General features: G+C 39.0%; 1 protein-coding gene across 4 annotated transcripts; it reads left to right on the top strand.

Moving 5' to 3' along the window:
• The first annotated feature begins 1,340 nt into the window (after window positions 1–1,340).
• Window positions 1,341–17,353, top strand: LOC104235383 (G-type lectin S-receptor-like serine/threonine-protein kinase At4g27290). 4 transcript variants are annotated; one of them, XM_070172291.1, is made up of 10 exons: window positions 1,348–1,962; window positions 2,627–3,669; window positions 3,891–4,126; window positions 4,240–4,450; window positions 4,607–4,844; window positions 4,934–5,084; window positions 5,325–6,064; window positions 6,184–6,228; window positions 16,015–16,082; window positions 17,071–17,353. In XM_070172291.1, the coding sequence occupies exons 2-7, from the start codon at window positions 2,658–2,660 to the stop codon at window positions 5,619–5,621; spliced, it is 2,145 nt and encodes a 714-aa protein (XP_070028392.1). In that variant the 5' UTR covers window positions 1,348–1,962; window positions 2,627–2,657; the 3' UTR covers window positions 5,622–6,064; window positions 6,184–6,228; window positions 16,015–16,082; window positions 17,071–17,353. The 4 variants fall into 4 exon arrangements, with proteins under 4 accessions (XP_070028391.1, XP_070028390.1, XP_009787421.1 ...); XM_070172290.1 differs by having other exon boundaries at window positions 1,341–3,669; window positions 6,187–6,228; XM_070172289.1 differs by having other exon boundaries at window positions 1,341–3,669.
• Window positions 17,354–19,332: the final 1,979 nt, after the last annotated feature.

Genomic DNA, 19,332 nt, shown 5'->3' with positions numbered 1-19,332 from the left:
AAGATTATGTGATAGATTTTGAAATGTTCAAGAGTATATTTAACTCTGATACCATGTAGAAATGTAAAGAAACCAACGTTGAGAATTTTCCTTTTGTATTGAATGAATGATCTGCTGTACAGAGATGATGTATAAATACAAGGAAGAAAGGAATCTAGGGTAAAAACAGAAAGGCGAAGTGGCATTCTATTACTGATTACTCTATAACTAATTTTTATTCTCTATAACTGAATAGAAGATAAATACAAAAGATAAATAATTACAAGTATAAAGTGTAATGTATTCTGATCTTCTAGAAGAGTTGGCCTTCCAGCTGCTTCCAATGATGGTCCAGTAATAAGCCCAATAGAAATGGCCCAGTAGAAAATAAGGCCCAAGTCCAAGTCTTCTTTACAGATCAAAGCATAAGACATATTAACACATTTCGGACAAAACAAAGCTAACCTTAGAAACATCAAAATACTTCTTCGTTTTCTCTAACTTTCTCAGAAATTAGGGTAACACCAATATTTATATAGTAGGGGAAAATCCTAATATGGTACATTTTTAATTATGGTAAAGAATTCTATTGGTACGACTGTTTTACAACCTTGTACGGACTAATACTATTTCGCACAAATCTTATCCCATAATTTATGCCTTGATCCATATGTCCTTGAGAAATTCCTGCTCTTTCTTGAGTGTCATCGAAATGGAATTCCCTCGAGGGAGGTCGTACCAGGCCTTCGATTTGCTCTCGAGGTATGCATTTTCCAGTCAGATCTGGTCTTTACTTTGTGTTGTCGAACTTGAGCCCGAGGTACTGTTAAGTCCTCGAAATCGAGTTCTCCGATTTGGACCGTATACAATGTGTTAGCTTTTAAGAGGAGGAAACTTGTCCCTCATTGAAAACATAAAGAAAGGAATGGGTTTGAATATTCCGAAAGATGTTTTGGAGGGAAATTAGAATTTCACTTGGGCACTAGAGCCGATTAAATAGTCGGAAGTTAACATTTTTAGTCATCTATTAATTTTGTTACTTGACAAATAACATTTTTAAATTATCAAAATGTTTTAACAGTTATTGGTTTTGAAAAGATGACTATTGATTTTGTCGGTAGACAAAGGTTGAGTCTGTTATTTTTTAAAGACACCTAAAATATTTATAAATACCCTATTTCTCTCTAAAACCAAATACATTATAAAAAGCATCTTCTTCTCTTTATGCTATCTACAATTCACAAAGTTTGTTCTAGTGATAAAACTAATACTCAAATTTTATAGGCTTTGTAGTATCGGAAAAGAATTCTGCCATAATCCTTGCAATGAAAGTAAAAGACTTAAATTCATTAAGGACAATAAATACACTATCAAAGGCCTAATTATTTCTGACACTACTTTAGGGAGGCAAACAGACATGGTCAACACATAAACTAGCTTCGTTGAGTCTCAGACATCGATCGTTAACACATCTTCTTCACAAGCTTGGAAGGTTTGCCGAGACAGATTGGAGAACTCATGCAACTGGACAAGTGGGAGATGGCTACTTCCAGTTCCAGAAATAAACACCTAAAGGCTGCGGAGATTCAATTCGACCCACCTTGAAGATGCATGGCCTGTTTTGTTTATTTCAGTAATTTTCTTTTGTTTTCACGTCTGAATTTTTTCACTTGATCAGTAGAGATTGGAATGCTAATCTGTCAAATTTCACAAAAAAAAAAAAAAAGAAGTCATCACCACCTAACGTTTTCAATAATCTAAACCTCCATTTGAAAATGAAGTCATCAATAGTAAGCCTAAAATAAATGCAAACTTTGTGAATATCGAAAGCTCCAGTTTTTGAAAAGGTCAGCTAGCCAACAACAATCAATCCAAACTTCCAAACTTACACTGAATAATATCCACATTCATATGAAGAAGATCAATAGTACATTCCAGCACTTACTTTGCCCCATGTAGCACCTACAACATAGCAGCTAGCAGGTAGAATTGTTTTATGCTTCTTAGTTAAGGCCTTGACCACTATATATATGTTTATTGAATCCAAATTCCAAAAGGGTCGATCGGTCAACTTCTTTCTTTTTTTCTTTTGTTTGTATTTATGAGACCAGTACTTGGTAGATAGCTTGGTTTAGTAGTTGCTGATAAACTTTGGATAAGGTTGCATGTGATAAAGCGCGCAGTTCTTTAATGTCTTAACACGGATATTTGATTTTGGCTGATACTATCACTTGTTTCTATGATCATTAATTGTCTTCACTTCTCTCCAAACGATATGATTCTGTACCTGAATAGGCTGAAGAGATGGCTTAAAAAAGAATAGGGTAATTAATATTGACAAAACTGGTCTCGACTTTCACTGGAAGGCAAGGACTAATTTTTCAGCAAGGCTGCAAATGGAAAGTTTTCTGCTTATGCTTCAGTTCTTATTGCAGATATTATTATGTGCCTTCCTATGCTCTATATCTAGTGCAAAAGATACTATCACGTCATCTGACTTTCTAACAGATGGTAAAACCATCACTTCATCTGATGGAAGCTTTGAAATGGGATTTTTTTCCCCTGGTAGTTTCACGAATAATTTGTATGTTGGAATATGGTATAAGCATGATTTACCTGACAAGTCTGTGGTATGGGTTGCCAATAGAGCAATTCCACTCAACAATACAACAGGTGTTATGTTGAAAATCATCGATCCAGGGCGACTTGCTCTTCTCGCTGCTTCAAATACAATCATGTGGTGTACTAATACGTCGAGACCTTTGGCTGTGAAGAATCCAGTTGCACAGTTGTTGAATTCGGGGAATCTTATTGTAAGAGATGCAAATGATAGTGAACCTGAGAACTTCATGTGGCAGAGTTTTGATTATCCTACAGATACACTCTTACCGGGCATGAAGCTTGGTAAGAACTTTGTGACTGGTCAAGAATTTTACCTCTCCTCGTGGAAGAATGAATATGATCCAGCTCCAGGAGAATATACATTTCATTGTGATCCTACTGGATATCCACAAGATGTCATGAGGAAAGGTAAAGTTAAGGTGTTCAGTGGCGGACCATGGAATGGTCTTCGCTGGAGTGGTGTACCAGGACTAACAAAAAATCCCATTTATACATTTAGGTTGGATTTCGATGAAAAGAAAGCATTTTACAGCTTCATGCTACAGGATAGTTATGTTATATCCAAATTAACCTTGAATAATCATGGTATGCTTAAGCGTTGGACGTGGGATGAGAAGAGACAGGAATGGCACGTTTACTTGGCATCACCAGCAGATACCTGTGACAATTACGGAACATGTGGTGCATATGGTAGTTGCAACATCATACTTTCTCCTGTATGTAGTTGCTTAGACAAGTTTGTGCCTAAACATCCAAGAAATTGGGCAAAGACAAACTGGTCCGGCGGGTGTGTTAGAAGGACACCCCTTAATTGCCAGAATGGAGATGGATTTCTCAAGTACTCTGGTATAAAACTTCCAGATACACAGTATTCTTGGTTTGATGTGAGTATGACACTCCAAGAGTGTAAACGAGCTTGCTTAAAGAACTGCTCTTGTGTGGCTTACTCAAATCTTGATATACGCAATGGTGGAAGTGGCTGTTTGCTTTGGTATGGTGATTTAATTGACATTCGAGAATTACCTGGAGGACAGGACATTTACATAAGGATGGCTACATCAGAGTTAGGTAAACTTTGTGTGACAAATTTTATGCTATTTTGATCAATAAGGAGTATTAGCTGAATCAACTAAACTTCCTAATAGTCAGCTTTAGTTGTTTTTTCGGTTAGCTATTTGTTAGAAATTCACATAGTATGTCCAGTAGGGAGCTTTGGTTACAATTGAGGAACCTTATTTTTCCATGTACATTTAGTTTATTTACCCTCCATGTTCTTTTTCCTTTTTCAGGCTCGAGGAAGAAAACGAAACTACTTGTGTTGAGTCTGTCGTTATTTATTGGAGTGGCTGTGGTTGGCTTGACTATAGGTTTGTATACTTGGACAAAGAAGAACAAGAGGAAGCTGAATTTGAAAGATGATGACCTAGACCTTCCACTGTTTGCCCTATCAACTATAACTAAAGCAACCTCTAATTTCTCAGCTGAGAACAAGCTTGGAGAAGGTGGATTTGGATCTGTTTACAAGGTAACATTGTAAGCTTATGAATCATTCTTTAAGCAAATAATATGTACTATAATTGAGAGTAAACAGATGACAGTTTTGAATTATTTAGCCATCTATATGTTATGGCATCATAGGGGATCCTGGAGGGAGGACAAGAAATAGCTATAAAGAGGCTCTCAAAGTCTTCCTCGCAAGGAGTTAATGAGTTCAAGAATGAAGTTATTTGCATTGCCAAACTTCAGCATCGAAATCTTGTGAAGCTTATAGGTTGCTGCGTTGGAGGAGAAGAAAAAATGCTGGTCTATGAATTCATGCCCAACAGAAGTCTAGATTTCTTCATATTTGGTCTGGTTACTTTCTCTTAACTCAAAGAACCTATATATTTTTTTCATTCAAAGAACCTATATTAGTACACATAACAAAGTTAATAGTTTGATCAAGTTTTAGCTGCACTTTCTTACAATATTATTCTCAGTTTTCTAACAGATGACCCTTTAACAGATGAAAAGAAGAGCACGATACTCAACTGGCCTAAGCGCTTCAACATCATCAATGGAATTGCTAGAGGACTTCTGTATCTCCATCAAGATTCTCGGCTAAGAATTATCCACAGAGATCTTAAAGCTAGTAACATTCTGCTAGATACTGACATGAATCCCAAGATATCAGATTTTGGCATAGCTAGAACTGTGATAGGGAATGAGACTAGTGCTAATACACACCATGTGGTTGGGACACAGTAAGAAATTTAATGCCACCACTTTTTAGCATTTATCTTATTTATTATATTCTCTGTCTAACACTATTACTGTTTAATATGTGATGCAGTGGCTACATGTCCCCAGAGTATGTGGTCGATGGTGTTTTCTCAATTAAATCAGATGTATTTAGCTTTGGTGTGTTAGTGCTAGAGATAATCAGTGGCAGGAGGAACAGAGGATTTTCCCATGGAAGTCGCAATATCAACCTTCTCGGACATGTAAGACCTGTATGTTAATTAAAGATGATTTAAGTTTTGTGCATTGAAAGGTGTAAACAAATACTTATATATGCAGACCATTTGTAAGTAATTGCAAGTGATAATGTAACTAATATGTTATCACAAGGTTAAGCTACACTGATAGTGCAAAAAATCTTAATTGTCAGTATATATAACTTGAATCCATTAAAGACGCATCAACTAGTTCCTTGATTCTGTACTGCTTGTGTTATTTAACAGGCGTGGAGACTTTACAAAGAAGGTAGAACATTGGAGCTAATTGATGTGCATCTAACAGATTCGTGTTATTTTTCTGAATTGCTACGGTTAATTCATGTCGCTCTGTTATGTGTACAACAACGTCCAGAAGACAGACCAGACATGTCTGCAGTTGTTATGATATTGGCTAATGACGCCGTTTTGCCTCAAGCTAAGGAACCTGGTTTTTTCACAGGAAGCAAATTTACTGATTCTGATTATTCTTCAACCAAATATACAACAAATGAAGTTACCATCACACAGTTAGATCCCCGGTAAATTAAGTTACAGATTTATACAGATTTTTACAGAAGGGTTTCCATATGTATCTTACTATTAAGATTGTACATTTTATGAGTTGTATCTAATTAGGAACGAACTTCGTGTATACATCAGGTTTGTTAGATTAAGTCTAGGATGAGCATTAGTTCCAAAATTAGGTGAGATGGACCCTTCTTCTTCTATTTCCTTGATTGTGAATCCTTGCTATGAATTTTAAAGTTCACTGATATTAAATGCTTGTTCATATATTGGGCCAGGACTAAATCAAAGCCCATCATTATACATTTACTATCATTTAAGTTGTACTCAAATACTATGGAATTGATTTCTCCGTCAGAAAATTTTGTGAATTTGCAATGATACCACAAAGTACCAACTTTTAACCCTAATGTTCTTGTTCCTCATCGTCATCCTCGAAGAAGCCGCCAAGCTAGAGCGAGGTAATGTCATTGAGTTTCTTTGTTTTTCTTATTCTTTATTTTCCTCTTTCCTATGGCTGAATTTTGGGCAGTTGAGGTTAGGGGCCTTAATTATGCTTACTATTAGCTATTTATTGCAGTAGGATCATGCAGATACTCAAGAGTTCCTTTGCTAGTAGCAACAGGTAACGCAATTTTCGGTTTACTTGTAATTGCTGCGCAATTTCATTTAGTTCCATGCTTGGAGCTGAGTATTTTCATGGCCTAGGGAAGTGGGAGTATTTTCATAGTTATTCCCGCTTAATTTGTTTTTTCCTCTAATTTTTTCCCCCATAGAAATACATAATGATATTAGATTTAGACGTTCTATAACAGAAACAAATAGACAATATACTAAAATTGCATAATTTTCTAAGTGGTGAGGAGTATTATAGGAAAAAAAAAAAAAGATTGCCAACAAAGAAAATGTCGAATTGGTCGTATCGTGCACTTTGGGTTCAGCTCTTTCTTTTAAAAGGATAAACAATAGTGGGTTACAAGTTACAACTTACAAGTTGTTCAATTTTGTTTCGTGTCCAAAGGTTCTGTCCTGTTTTACTTTGTAAATCCTAAGTAGAATAGATGATAAAATTGCATAACAGACAATATATTAAGTTGTTCCGCATTGAACCCGCATTGACGCGTATTAAACCCGCAACCCGTTCCGCCCCGCTTTAAAAAATTTAAAAATTATTTTAACTTGTCCTGCCTCGCCCCGTCCCGCACCCGCATAAGAGTAAACCCGCCCCGCCCCTGCCCCGCCCCATTGTTATCCCTAAGTGGGAGCTGATAATCAAGCAAAAAGAATGTAGTCTTTTGTTTCTCTTTTTATTTTTTCACGTGTTTGCTGACTAGGGCTTTTTTTGTTGCAAACTTCTAATATAGATTTGTGTTAACAACAACTACAATTCAAAGTTCGGGTCGGCGTTACGAATTCATTTATTTTATTCAGCACAACTCATCAAAATCAAAATAAAATAAAAGTACAAGTGAATATATATATATATATATATATATATATATATATATATATAATAGAAATTTTCTATCAAGTCTAAAACTAAATGGATTTCCTCTTCCATTGAGTCCATTCTTTAGCTAAGTCGGTATTAGTTCCAAGGATTTGTAGTTATTTCAACACAACCTCCTTCCATGTGATTTTAGGTCTAGCCCGTCCCTCTTTTTACAACTGCCCCTACTATAGTTTCACACGTACAGACCGGTGCATCTACATATTGATGCAGAACATAAAACTTGTTATAGCTAGTAGTTTTGGAAAACATAAAGGTCCCTGGGGAGGTCCTTTGGAGATGCCTTTCCGATAGTGTATATTAGGGTGATTAAGGACATGTATGAGGGAGTTAAGACTCGGATTAGGACCGTGGGGGGGGGGAGGCGATTCAGAGCATTTTTCGATTGTTATGGGGTTATACCAAGGATCTGTGCTCAGCCCGTTCTTATTAGCTCTAGCGATGGACGCACCGGCTCACCATATTCAAGGGGATGTGTCATGGTGTATGTTGTTCGCTGATGATATAGTTCTGATTGATGAAACGTGAAGTGGTGTTAACGAGAGGTTGGAGGTCTGGAGACGGACCCTCGAGACTAAAGGTTTCAAGTTGAGCAGGACTAAGACAGAGTACATGGAGTGCAAGTTTAGCGGCAGGTCAGGAGAAGCGGACATGGATATGAGGCTTGCCTTTCAAGTCATCCCAAGAAAGGGAGCTTACAGTACTGGAGGTTGGTTATCCAAGGAGATGGGGAGATTGACAAGGATGTCATACACCGTATAGGGGTGGGGTGTATGAAATGGAGATTTGGGTTTGGCATCTTGTGTGACAAGAAGGTGCCTCTGAAACTTAAAGGCAAATTTTATAGAGCGGTGGTTAGGCCAGCCATGTTGTATGGTGCAGAGTGTTGGCCAGTCAAGAATTCCCATATCCAGAAGATGAAAGTTGCATAAATGAGGATGTTGAGATGGATGTGCGGGTACTAGGCTGGATAAGATTAGGAATGAAGATATCCGGGTGAAGGTGGGTGTGGCTTCCATGGAAGATAAGATGTGGGAAGCTAGGCTTAGATGGTTCGGGCACGTGCGGAGGAGAAGCCTGGATGCCCCGGTAAGGAGGTGTAAACGGCTGGCCTTGACGGGTATAAGAAAAAATAGAGGGCAACCTAAGAAGTATTGGGGAGAGGTGATCAGGCAGGACATGGCTCTTGATAGGAAGTTGTGGAGGTCGAGCATTAGGATTGTAGGTTAGGTGATAGGAGGCTAGTTAGGAGATAGTGACTCTAGTTGTGTCCTTAGTACTTCATTAGAATTGTAGGTTAGGTTGTAGGAAGCTAGTCTGGTAGTGATTTCTCTTGGGATGTTAGTGGCGCTTGTTGTGCCCATATTACTTTTCTGTAGTACAGTGCCATTATTACTGCTTAGTGTTTTTGCTTTCCTGTCTATTTCTTGGTTATTGTGTTGCTGGTGTTATCTTTTCTGGTTTCTTTTGTTGTTATTGCTGCATAGCCTCGTTCTATCTTCTTATGCCGAGGGTCTATCGGAAACAGTCTCTCTACTTCTCCGGAGTAAAGGTAAGGTCTACGAATATACTACCTACCCTAGACCCCACTTGTAGGATTTCACTGAGTTGTTGTAGAAGTTTTGTTTTATAAGAAACATATATTAAGTTTGATCAAATTTACATCTTCAGAAGTTTTGTGTTATAAGAAACAAATTCAGTTTGATATTTGTAACAAAGAACAATAGAAATAGAATAATATTTCATCCATAAGTAGATAACATCTTCAAGGAAATACTCAGCTTGATCTTTTGTTTTAGATGCTACAGTATTTCTCAAGAATCAAAGCTCTAAGTTATTTCAGAAAATTACTATTCATGTGCACACAAGTCAAAATAGTTATCTTGTTCATACTCTATCGAGGATCTAATGATGTGTTTGTGACTTCATTATTTGAATTTCCTGCCTGCGGTCCTCAGTTTTCTGGACTAGGTACCTTTCTTTCTATGAAAAATACTGGTTCTTTAGCTTCTGACAGTACAATCTCATTACGCAACATCATAATTACAGAAGACATGTTTGGTCTATCTTCTCGACATAGTTGCACGCATAATAGACCCACTTGGATTGACCTTAAAACTTGAGATATATGGCAAGAATCAGCTAGCTGCTCATCAATTAATTCCAAGGACCTATCTTCTTTGTAAAGCTTCCACGCCCATTTGAATTTAGATCATGGATCATGATAAATTCCATATATGTATAATAGAGACTATGTATAGAGTGCCTACATGACCGAGAAGGTTAAGGTTGTGATCTTGATGGAGAAATTTCTCTTGCAGCTCACAATCTCTAACACCAAGATGCCAAAGCTAAATACATCTGATTTTAATTAGAAGATTCCATCTACTGCATATTCTGGGTATATGTAGCCCCCCCCCCCCCCCCCCCCGAAAAAAAAGAAACACTTAGGGAATTAAAAAAACAAGATTTCATATGAGAGTACTTTGTATGATATAATAGATTCTTACTGTGTCCCAACCACATGGCTTGTGTTTGCTCCTATCTCATTCCCTGCAACGCTTCTAGCCATACCAAAGTCTGATATCTTTGGGTTCATTTCTGTATCTAGCAAAACATTGCTTGCTTTAAGGTCTATGTGGATAATCCGTAGTCGAGAATCTTGATGGAGATACACTAAGCCACGAGCAATTCCATTTATTATGCCAAAACGCTTTGGCCAATAAAGTAATTTGCTCTTTATTTGATCTAGAAAAAAGCTTTCTGATTAGTTGTTTTTGCGAACATGCTTCTGCCTCTGTCTTAATGTACATGTGATGACTAATAGAATAAAGCATTGTTATTAAATTAAGCTTTTGTAGTAGGTGATAAATCCAAACCAAATATGTAATAATTTGATGTACTTTCAAGGTTTTGCACCTCTCAAGTACAAAGAAGAGAGAAAAAAAGCATTCCACTAAAGTTTTTCACAAAACTAGCGAAAACGTTCTTCAAATTCACGTGAGAAGAATGTAATATGGAAAGAATGTATTTGGAAATCCTGAATGTCCTTAAGTGTAGATTTATTAGGAGTCCAGTTTTGGGTAATAATGGAGGGAAATTCAGGGTGAGTGGTCCAAATGGTTTCAAAGCGAAATATTTTATCTTGAGGAGCTTTATACTTTTTTAAACTTAATAGTAAGGGACTATGGTCTGAGTGTGTTCTGGGCAAATGATGCACTGAAGCCTCAAGATATAGTTTTAGCCATTCGTAATTAGCTAAGCATCTATCTAAACGTTCTAGAATTTTATTGACTAATTGACGATTATTAGACCAAGTGTAACGACTACCCATATACCCTAAGTCTACAAGGTTGCAATAATTTATGCATTTTATAAATTGGTCACTACGATTATTATTAATACTAAGGCCATTATATTTTTCATTAGATCTAGTAATTTCATTAAAATCACCTCCTATTAACCAAGGTAACCTAATTTGATCATGTATAGTACGTAAATTGTCCCACAGTATAGTGCGTGCATGTGTATCATTTTTTGTGTAAACAATGGATAGTAACCAAGCGTTAGGGTTAGGGTATACCTAAACAATGGAATGGACCTCCTGGTTTGTGGCTGCCACTTTATCAAGTTTGATGTCCTCCTCCTTCCATAATAGGGCGATTCCTCCAGAAATTCCTTCAGCAAGCGATTGTGCTAAATGTGAGAAGCCAAACTCAGGTTTAAGATATTCATGATCTTGCATGTGCATTTCCAGAAGAACCACAAGAGATGGTTTGTGGTAGTTAAACATCGAGCGACAATTTCTTTTAAACTCCGGTGATTGAGCTCTTCGGCAGTTCCATATGACAAACTACATGAATTGATCATTGAGTGGATTGAATGGAGTCTCCCTCTCCATTGTTGAAGATGTGTTCATCAGTGCTGGAATCAACATTATTGCAAACTTCCCCACATCGGGGGTTTCTTGTTGGACGTATATTTAGTGATACACTTTGTAGCTCTGGTGGATAGGTTATGATCACTTTTCTTTTGTACTATTCTTTGAGGATGTATGTCTTATTTCCATTTAGGTAGCTCAGTATAGGAAATGTTTCTCTAATTTCTGTCATAGTTGTTGCTACTTCCGAGTAAGATATGGCGTCGAGTTCATTGTGAGATGGACTGGGAAGGGGAAGTGGGCTGGTTGGAGGTGTCAGGGGGGTGGTATGGGGATGTTTGTGCATGGAGTGGTATTATAGGTGATATTGCTGTGCGAGGTTGTATCCATGGAACAAATGTATGAGGTGGCTATTGGGGTGGGTAAAAGGGAAGATCTATGTTGTTCATTGGTGGAGATGGTGGCACGAACATTGGCAGAGGAGTGGGGATTTGTGGTGTCATTGTTGGTTGTGGGTGAAGGACTGGGGGGGTGCATTACCCATAGGAATTGGTTGTAGAGAGTCACTCCCATGCGCATCCCCTTCGGTGACTATTTGAGCTATATTCGTCGGATTTTGGATCATCACTATTACATCTTGGTTGTCTATCTCCATGGTGAAGGTCAGTGCATGGTCTTGCATGCTCATTTCCAACCATGACTAGGGGTAAGCTTGAGTTGGTGGATATTGTATGATATAGATGGGTGTGGGTTGTGGTGGGTGTTCCTGTGATGGTTGCATTGTGATAGTGTTTAGAAAGATTGGGTGTTGGTAAAGGAAAGTATTCTCATGTGTTGAAATTGTAAGGTGAACGATTCATTTGGTGGTGATGTATCTTGTAAGGGAGGAGTATGTGTAGAAGTATTAGTTTGAGAGGGAAATGATGAGGTTTCAGTATTAGATTAATTTTTATTGGGTAAGTTGGCCGGTTGATTTGATATGGGTAATGTGTGTGTAGGCTCGTGTGAAATGTTTGAGCCGGTTGCTTGTGTTGGATATTGGACTTTGTCAGAAATTGTGTTAGGTAATTGGGTAGTGAGTGAGGGTGTTGGGCCGTGATTGTTATTTTCGGAGAGTTGGGTTGCCGTAATGTAGGCTTGCAATTGAGTGCCTATTGTTTGGGATGAGTTGTGGTTGCATGTGTCTTGATTTGCAGCTGGTGTATGCTCGTGTGCCACGTGGCTATTTCTTGTGCTTTGTGTGTTGGTAATTGCTGAATCAGCAGTTTGAGTAGCTGAGTGTAACGGGTGGTGAGGTTTTGATTGTGGGTTTAGTTTGTTAGGGCTAGTGGCTTGGGCTTCAAGACCTGGCCCATGAGAATTGGCTGTTTGGTCCATTGGTTCAGGGGTATTAAGTATTTTTAAATTAGTTTCATTAAAAAACTTCGGTTGAATTAAGGGATTAGTGTTAATTAGGATTCTTGAGGTGTAGGTGTTTACCAACATGGGAAATATTAGAATTAGAGTTAAAAAACATATTTGTGGGTCCCGCGCCGCCAATGTTGGAATTGTATGATTAGACATTAGTTGAGGTTGGTGATTTTGTTCGTGAACGATTTTTGGTGGGAAAAGTGACTATTTTCCAGTCGTGTTTTGGATTGTGGATGGATAGCTTGGGAAGTGTTAGGGTTGGAGCTGTGTGAGGTTGAAGGCATATTTATTAGTGGTGTGTGCATGGTAGTGGTGGTGGATTGTATCGGATTGAAGAGTGATGAACAAAGGTTCTTTGTGTGTCCAAGTTTACCACCAAGAGTACATAGCATATTGAACCCCTCATATACTAATTGTTGTTTATGGGATCCAATATAGACATGGGTTTTAAGAGGCATTTCTAAAGGGACTTCAATACATATTCTTGCATATCGACCCTGTGTAGTTGCTGACGTGCAGGTATCGACTTTGAGTAGTAGTCCAATCTTTTCCCCAACACGTTGAAGTATTTCTAGATCATAGAACTCTGTGGGTAATTCAGGTTGTCTTAACCAAATGGCTGTGTATGTTAGTTGTGTGTTGGAAGTTATGAATTTGGGTTCCTATTTGCTGACGGAAACAAAGTGATTAAGTACAAACCAAGGGCCATTATATAGAGAAGTGAACACATTTTCTTCCTTCTGGAATTTCACTAGGTAGAAATCACACCCTAGATCAATTAGGGGTAGTTCCTTTGTTGGTTTCCATAGAGCTGTGAGTTTTGTGCGTAGTGTTTGTTGGCCTACTTTCCTGTCATATACCTTAACGATAACTGAATATTTCCAAGGTAAATACGTGATTTATCGACGGAGGTAAGTGGTATGAATGTGTCATTGTGTAGATCATCTATTGTGGATTCATCCGTCAAATCTAGTTGGGAGTGTGTTTGTTGGCAAGTGTTGAAACGTTTCAAAATAAGTAGACAACTCTTTCATATCCTTCAAATATGCATTTTTTACATGTTAGATAAAATCATAATTACAGACAATTTATTAAATTTTAGATGTTTGTCTAAAAATAAGCACAAGCATGTAAGATACAACGTTTGAGAGAGAGAAAGTAGGAGTGACGAATTAGATTTGTAATTAATACCTAAAACCCTGATGATTGTAATTTATTAAAAAAATTCTCTATGATACATAATCATAGGGTAGTTATGGTCTTGTATTTGTTTTCAACGGAAGGAAAATAGGCGACAAAATCTGTTCGAGTTCTAATTGATGTCTAACTTCAAGGTCAATACCTTCGTATAGAAATTTTGTACTAATGTTCTAAATAATTGATTTTTTAATGATTTATATTAGGTAAAAATTTAATTGATTTTATATATAGACCTAAATATTACGATTTTCTATCTAATTTAAATAAGGAATAATTTAAGATTTAAATATGTTAGTGGATTTTAATCGCCAAAATATTAGGAAAATTATTATATAAAAGACGATTTTTTCCAATATGAAATGTATTTTAAAAGGGTTGTAATGACCCGACTGGTCATTTTGCTTTCTAGAATCTCATTTCCCTAAATAAGACTTCCCGTACTTACTTTAACTGATTTATGACTTGCGAAAATGGTTGGTTCGGGATTTGGAAGAGTTTGGGTTGAAATCGAAACACTTGGTTCCTTAAGGTTGGCTTAAAATGCCAAGTTTGACTTCGGTCAACATTTTTAGTGAATGGATCCGGACTCGTATTTTGATGATCTCGGAGGATCCGTAGTAAAATAAGGGACTTGGGAGTATGCCTGGAATCGAATTTCGAGGTCCCTAGCTCGAGTAATGAATTTTTGTTAAAAATTATTAAACTGAAAATCTAAGGATTTAAAGAAATTGAATAATGTTTGATCATGTTGGTATCGGGCCCATATGTTAGTTTCCGAGCCCGGTACAGGTCCAATATAACATTTAAGTCATGTCTGTGAAATTTGATGAGAAACGAGACTGATTTGACGTGATTCTGACGTCCGGTTATAAAAATAGGAATTCCAAATGTTCTTAAAAATTCCATGTGTTTTGGTGTTAAATCCGTAGTTTTAGATGTTATTTCGGCGATTTGATCGCACGAGCAAGTTTGTATGATGTTGTTAGACTTGTGTGAGTATTCGGTGTGGAGCCCCGAGGGCTCGGGTGAGTTTCAGACGTGTGTTGGGAGTAAAACACTCCAGTTTTTCTGGTATTTCTTGGCAGTGTTGCAGGTCTCGCAAATGCGAGGAATTGTTTGCATTTGCGTTGACCGCATTTGCGAGGAAGGCTTCGCAATTATGAAGAAGCCTGAGCTGTGCAGTCATCGCAATTGCAACATTTTGTTCGCATTTGCGACTCTTTTGTCGCATTTGCTACCCTTGCAGTGGGAGCCCAGGTTCGTATTTGCGATGATTTTGTCGCAATTGCGACCTTCGCATTTGCGAACCTGATATCGCAAATGCGACATCAGAGGCCTGGACACAGCTTTTAAAAATGGGACTTAGGCCATTTATTTTATTTCACTTCTACACTTGGGCGATTTGGGAGCTTCCAAAGAGGGGATTTCAACCTAGCATTGTGAGGTAAGTTATTTCTACTTAATGTGAGTTTAATACTTGGGTTTTGGGTAGATTAACACATAAAGATTAGTAAAAATTATGGGATTAGAGTAAGATCTAACCACGAAATTTGTTATGGAATGGAGTAAAAATCATATATTCTTGATCCTTAGGTTATGGGTAACAACTTTCTACAAAAATTTCCTGAATTCGGACACGCGGGCCCGGGGTGAATTTTTGAAACTTTGCATTTAGGGTTGGAAAATTACTCTAATAGCTAGAATATGAATTTGTAAGCTTATAATAATGAACTTTTACACTATTTGAATAGTTTCGGATTGTGCAGCTCTGGTTTGAGAGTTTGGACGCATTCTTGAGTTGGAAGTAGGCTCGAAACGAGGTAAGTCTCTTTTCTAACCTTGTAGGGGGAAATGTCCCCATAGGTGAACTAATCAATATATGATTAAATGTGAGGGCTACGTATGCACAAAGTGACAAGAACGCGAGGCTTTGACCGCGTTCACGAAGAAGGATTTGAATGCCTGGCAGAATGTTTTAAAAGCTCATTTCCGCGATTTTGAGCACAAGTTCCTCCATTTTTGGGCGATTTTGAAGCTTTTTGAAGGGGATTTAAGAGGGAATCAAGGATAACACTTGGAGGTAAGATTTATGGACTTAATACTCAATCATAATGTGTTTTCTACCTAATTAATCATGGAATTTAAGCATAATATTGAAGAACTAGGGCTTGTAATTGGAGACCTAGAATTAGGGATTTGAGGGATCATTTGTGGTTGGATTTTGGTAATTTATATATGAATGAAATCGGGAAGTGATAAGGAGTCTATTGATATAATTTTTATCGAAATTTGAGATGTGGGCCCGGGAGTCGGGTTTGGCCAATTTCAGGATTTGTGTTGTAATTTGATTTCTTTCGAGTGGGATTTGTTCCCGTAGCATATTTTGATGGTTTTGCACTGATTTTGGTTAGATTTGGAGCATTTGGAGGCCAATTCGAGAAGCAAAGGCATTGCGGGCTAGAGTTTGGACCGGATAGAGGTGAGTAATGATTGTAAATGTTGTCCTAAGGGTACGAAACCCCGGATTTCACACAGTTGTGCTATATTGAGATGACGCACACGCTAGATGACTAGTGTGGGGTCGTTCACCATTGGGAATTGTGACTTAGTCCATCCCAAATGACTATTTTACCGCGTATTTGATTGAAAACTGTTTGCTATCATCATGTTTTGGGCTGAATGCCATATTTGAGCCCCGTGCAAATTATTTGGACCTTTAGGGGATTTTTACTGCTATTTCCTTACTGTTTTGATTTTATATCTGTATGTAGTCATGCTATATTATATTATTTTCATAACTCAGCCATGTTTACTATATTTTAACACTTTAAATGATATTTTGGACTGAGCATCATATTTTACTGTGCTGAGTGGCTTTTTGAGATTTCCGACTGAGTAGGGCCGAGGGCCTGTGTTGTGAGGATTATTATGGGATCGGGCTGCACGCCGCAGTAGTGTTGTATTGATTATGATTATGAGGCCGAGTTGTTGAGTTGTACGCCACGAGGTGGCTTGATATGAGGCCGAGAGCCTATTGATTATGCCACGAGGTGGCTTGATATTGCGTTTGGGCCGTAAGGGGCCCCTCCCAGAGTCTGTACACTCCCAGTGAGCACGGATACCCATTGTGATATGAGATATAGCCCGAGGGGCTGGTGTTGTTCCATGTTATTGCCCGAGTGGCTGATTTTGTTGACATTGTGCCCGAGGGGCGGATTTTATTTGTTTATCTTTTCTAGCTGCTTTTCATTTACTTGTTTAACTGTTGAAAAGGGTGTTTTAAAGAAGCTTATTCTAATCCAAGGTATTTTATAAGATTTCACTATTTTATTGCGTTTTTTGGTTTTACACTACTTCTTTATAGCATGATGTTATGTTTTTACGTGATTTCTTATCGCTCAGTCTTCATTTATTATTATTACTCACTGAGTTGAAGTACTCACTTTATCCCTGCACCCTGTGTGCAGATTCAGGAGCTTCAGGTCCTGCTAGCAAGGGTTGATAGCTTCCAGCTTATTTTTGGAGCCCACTAGGTAGCTGTTCGGCGTTCGCAACCCAGTGTTTCTCCATCTTATCATTATTTCTTTCCCTTGTACTGGATTTTGTAATAGACTCTATAGTCCCTTTTTCCATATTCCTAGACTTGTATTAGATGCTCATGACTGGTGATACCCCGATGTTGGGCTGTGTTGGTTTTTCTGCAAATTGTAATGTTTCACTGTTTATTTGAGATTTAATCATGTTAAAGACTTAAATTATGTTATTTTAATTTCTTAAAATGAATTAGGAGTTTGTGTCGGCTGGCCTTGTCTTCACGAGAGGCGCCATCACGACCGGGTCTTGGTTTAGGGTCTTGACAAGTTGGTATCAGGGCCTAGGTTACATAGGTCTCACGAGTCATGAGAAGCTTTAGTAGATCTCGTAGATCGGTACGGAGACGTATGTATTTATCCTCGAGAGGCTGCAGAACCTTTAGGAAAAACTTCATATTCTTGAAATTCTTGTCGTGCTAATCTGCTGATCCGAGTACTAAACTTCTGATATTTTATTCTCTCACAGATGGTGAGGACACGTGCTACTGGTCAGGATGGACGACCACCAGTACCACCAGCTGTGGCCAGTAGAGGCCGAGGACGCGATCGTGGTAGTTGTAGGGGTGTGGCCCGCACAGCAGCTAGGGCAGCGCCTGCAGATCCACCAGCCGCCCCAGTGCAGGATCAAGTCCCAGTTGTGGACACCCCAGCAGCACCAGCTATGCCCATTGTGATTACGGGTCTTTAGGAAGCCTTGGCTTAGATTCTATTAGTATGCATTGGCCTAGCTCAGGAGGTTTCAGTTACTATAGCCGCAACTACTTCTCAGGCCGGGGGAGGCGCTCAAACTCCCACCGCTCGCACATCTGAGCAGGTCGTGCAGGGACTTCAGATACCGGGGGCACATCTATCCCAGTCGGTTGCAACTGCTCAAGACTATGTAGCTCCTGCCATGCCAGAGGACGAGCATCGCAGGTTGGATAGGTTTGGTAGACTTCAGCCTCCGACTTTCAGTGGTGCAGAGGGCGAGGATGCCTAGGTTTTCTTGGATAAGTGTTAGAGGATTCTTCATACAACGGGTGTTCTGGAGACCAGCGGGGCCGCTTTCACTACTTTTCAGTTTTTTGGAGCTGCCTTCACTTGATGGGAGGCTTATAAGAGGCGTAGGCATATTGGTGCAGCACCCCTTACTTGGCAGCAGTTCTCCTTTCTCTTTTTGGAGAAGTATGTTCCGTAGTCTCGTACAGAGAAGCTGCGCAGGCAGTTTGAGTGGTTGCGTCAGGGAGAGATGACTGTGTATCAGTATAAGATGAGGTTCTCAGAGTTATCTCATCATACTATTTGGTTGGTTCTGACAGATAGAGAGAGGATTAGGAGGTTTGTTGACGGCCTCACATATCATCTTCGTATTCTCATGACCAGGGAGAGGGTGTATGGTACTACTTTTGAGGAGGTTGTAGACATTGCTCGGGAGATTGAGTCAGTTCGTTGTCAAGAGCGAGATAAGAGGGAGATCAAGAGGCCTCGAGGACCTGGTAGTTACGGTGGTGCTCCTTCGAGAGGTCAGTTTCAGCACGGCAAAGGCCATCCATTCAGGCATGCTTAGCCAGCTCGCCCAGGTTATTGTGGGGCATCATCGGTTCATGGTTCTCACAGTTCTCATCAGGGTCAGTCATCACTCAGTGCCCTTCCAGCTCAAAGTTCATCCTGTGCTCCATCAGTTCAGGGCTCTTCTATGTCGGGTGCATCTGCTAGTCATTCTGGTGCTAGGGGTTCCCTTCAGTCCCTATCTCCAACACCCAGGAGTTGCTATGAGTGTGGAGAGATGGGTCATATATGGAGGCAGTATCCTCATCGACTTGCGGGTTCATCTCAGCAGAGGAGTGAGCCATCGGCTTCAGCGCCGGTTACTTCACCACCACCCACCCACCCAGCTAGGGGTGGAGGTCAGTCAGCTAGGGGTCACCCTAGAGGGGGAGGTCGATCAGGTGGCAGTCAGGCCCATTTCTATGCACTTCCAGCTAGATCCGATTCTATTGCTTCCAATGTTGTTATTACAGGTATTGTCTCAGTCTGCCACAGAGATACTTTTGTATTATTTGATCCTGGTTCCACTTATTCTTATGTGTCATCATACATATGCTCATTATTTGGATACGCCCCGTGAGTCTCTTGTTTTACCTGTTCATGTATCTA

Source organism: Nicotiana sylvestris, chromosome 4, assembly GCF_000393655.2.
Source record: "Nicotiana sylvestris chromosome 4, ASM39365v2, whole genome shotgun sequence".
NCBI lineage: Eukaryota > Viridiplantae > Streptophyta > Magnoliopsida > Solanales > Solanaceae > Nicotiana > Nicotiana sylvestris.
This window is presented reverse-complemented; position numbering and strand designations above follow the sequence as displayed.

Excerpts from the sequence above, each read along its gene's own strand:
- LOC104235383 (XM_070172290.1), top strand. The coding sequence starts at position 2,376 with ATGGAAAGTTTTCTGCTTATGCTTCAGTTCTTATTGCAGATATTATTA. Across the intron at positions 4,127-4,239 it reads GATTTGGATCTGTTTACAAG|GGGATCCTGGAGGGAGGACA; the intron begins GTAACATTGTAA and ends ATGGCATCATAG. Across the intron at positions 4,451-4,606 it reads TCTAGATTTCTTCATATTTG|ATGAAAAGAAGAGCACGATA; the intron begins GTCTGGTTACTT and ends ACCCTTTAACAG.